This window comes from Giraffa tippelskirchi, chromosome 10, assembly GCF_054371585.1.
Source record: "Giraffa tippelskirchi isolate mGirTip1 chromosome 10, T2T-mGirTip1v1.2.pri, whole genome shotgun sequence".
NCBI lineage: Eukaryota > Metazoa > Chordata > Mammalia > Artiodactyla > Giraffidae > Giraffa > Giraffa tippelskirchi.
In genome coordinates this window covers 99,757,501-99,760,000 of record NC_137284.1, presented here as the reverse complement: position 1 = coordinate 99,760,000, position 2,500 = coordinate 99,757,501, and the positions used below count along the sequence as shown (strand labels likewise).

Here is a 2,500-nt window from a genome sequence, read left to right as displayed (position 1 = left end):
TCCAATCAGATTTAATTTGAAAATTTTCAGCCTCCTTCGGCTAATTTGCAATTAAGACAATTTTGTTTGAATATGTAGTAATGTCATTACCATTCCACCAAATTAGCAAGGAGACTAAAGGTCAGTGTAAAATTTTCCAGCTGGCTGGAGCCTCTCAGCTGAGATTTGGGACTATGGGAAAAAAAAAAAAAATTCTGGCAGCAACAGAATAGCAACTTACTTGAAGTCTTGTTGGTCGAAAACATTGCATCCTTCATTATTGCTGTTGTTGTCGCTTCACTGGGGGCTACACCTGTTTAACCACAGGGGCAGTCAGTAATCAGCAACTGGCTTTGTGTTTAAGGAAATAGACTTTCAGTGAAGTCTGATAGGACAAGAAGGAGTTAGTCCTAAGTAACATTGCAGTAGATTATTAGATAACCTCTAACAGCATCCTCTAATTAGAGTTCTTATGATACAATTTCATCCTGTAATTAGTTGAGATTGGCTGCTTCCTTTTGCAGCTTATTAGTGGCAACACAGCTGTAGAAGTGAATCCACTCTCATTTGTCAAACCTTTTTAAGTCTTTTTCTCTTGTCTCTACCTTTTTCCTGCCCTTCTCTTGGGCCTTTGCAGCTAAATCTGGTGTCTAGTGTCACCATGTCGAAGAACATGTTGGAGACATCCCCACAGAGCTTACCTCAAACCCCTACCACACCAACGGCCCCAGTCACCCCGATTACCCAGGGACCCTCAGTAATCACCCCAGCCAGTGTGCCCAATGTGGGAGCCATACGAAGGCGACATTCAGACAAATACAACATTCCCATGTCATCAGGTAGGATATGAATGCTCAGTAGAGCTCTTTTACTTTGGGAGAGGAAAACTATAGCTGAAGCAACTGTACATGAGCCATTCCAGAGCACATGGAAACTCAAGTCATGATTTATGGAGTGATAATTGTTTTATTCCTGGTAAATGCGGATAGGGGCAATTCCCTAAGCATATCATGATGAATTGTTCTGAATGGTTGTTCAGAAAAGCAAGCTCTCCCCATTAGAGACATTGAGAGATGTGTTGTCAAGACAGCCCGTATTATCACCTCAATTCAATGAGATCCTTTGATCTCCAAAGGAAGACCATAGCCATACAACATCTGCGAGCAATTCTCTGAGAAGAGTCATTTAAAAGAACCGGTAGGAAGCACCGTTGCCTTATGCAAGACAGTGCAGGTTTTACAGGCGTGATCGATCTTTATCAAGGTGCTACCTAGTGAAATCCTAGCAGAAGTCCTGATGCCTACACACTACTTTGCGTAAGATGCATCAGAGAGGCGCGGTTGCACAATTTGGTGCCATTTCTCCCTCCTCCCTCCTGTCCGCACCCCTCACCCCTGCCCTGGGGGCATCTGGATAATCACAGTCACACATTGTAACCATGATTAGCCCAGAGCCCCCTTAGTACAAGAAGTGAAGTTATTTTCAACATGGGGGCTTGTGTGGGGTTTGTGTTTCCTTTGTTAGAGGGCCACAGATGCTGAGAGATGATCCTGGTGTGCTTTACCAAGTATTAGATGAGAAAAGCAAAGATTATGGCAGGGGGGCAAAAGTCTATGTAAGGACAGGCCTGAACCACCCGCTTAAAAGAGGACCTGGCTGTTGGAAAAAATCCTCAGGCCAGCTGGTCGCACCGTTCCTGAAGTACCGCCAACAACTAGAGATGCTTCATTTGCACTTCACGTCAGAAATGGCCTTTTCCATATAATTCAATTCCACTGTCATGCTTTGTGCTTTCACTAGTCAGTGACTCTCACTGAATCACTTCACCAGTACTAGGGGAAAAATATGAAAAATCAGTGATATGCAATGGGAAATATTAGCAGAATTAACACATAGTTTTTATTTTTATAGAGATTGCCCCAAACTACGAGTTTTATAAAAATGCAGATGTCAGACCACCATTTACTTATGCAACTCTCATAAGGCAGGTAAGTAGAAGGAAAATTAACTTTGCCTGATTAAATTAAAATTCATTAATGCTTAAAGAAAGGCTTGGATGAGAAAGTGTCATCTAGCCTAGTTAGTAAACCATTATTTTATGTCACTCTGTATCTTGTCTCATTTCAGGCTATCATGGAGTCATCTGACAGGCAGTTAACACTTAATGAAATTTACAGCTGGTTTACACGGACATTTGCTTACTTCAGGCGGAATGCAGCAACTTGGAAGGTAACTATGTCTGCAGCAGTTTGGAGATGCCTGGCGCAGTTCCTTGCAGAGGGCACCAGGAACATTTATTTACATGACATAAGCAGATTAGTATCTGCTTCCCCTCTTTTTAACCTGCCTCTTGAATGGAATGAATTCCCTCTCTCAAAATGACAAGTGAAAGAATAATTTTGCCTCTGATATAGTTTTCTAATTTGGTGCAATTAATAGCTGAGGCTTGGCAGAGAAACGAGGGCCTGACACACTAATTACAGTGTGAGCACTCAATCATCAACACCTTTGTTAGTCCCAC

At 42.2% G+C, this 2,500-nt stretch overlaps 1 protein-coding gene across 12 annotated transcripts in view; it reads left to right on the top strand.

Moving 5' to 3' along the window:
• FOXP2 (forkhead box P2) overlaps positions 1–2,500 on the top strand; it is a 1,512,938-nt gene that overhangs the window by 1,467,341 nt on the left and 43,097 nt on the right. For all 12 annotated transcript variants that reach the window (XM_081537130.1, XM_081537128.1, XM_081537123.1 and 9 more), the window contains 3 exons: positions 617–818; positions 1,891–1,967; positions 2,107–2,208. In XM_081537130.1, the coding sequence (XP_081393256.1) occupies positions 617–818; positions 1,891–1,967; positions 2,107–2,208 (381 nt within the window). The remainder of the gene's footprint in view (positions 1–616; positions 819–1,890; positions 1,968–2,106; positions 2,209–2,500) is intronic.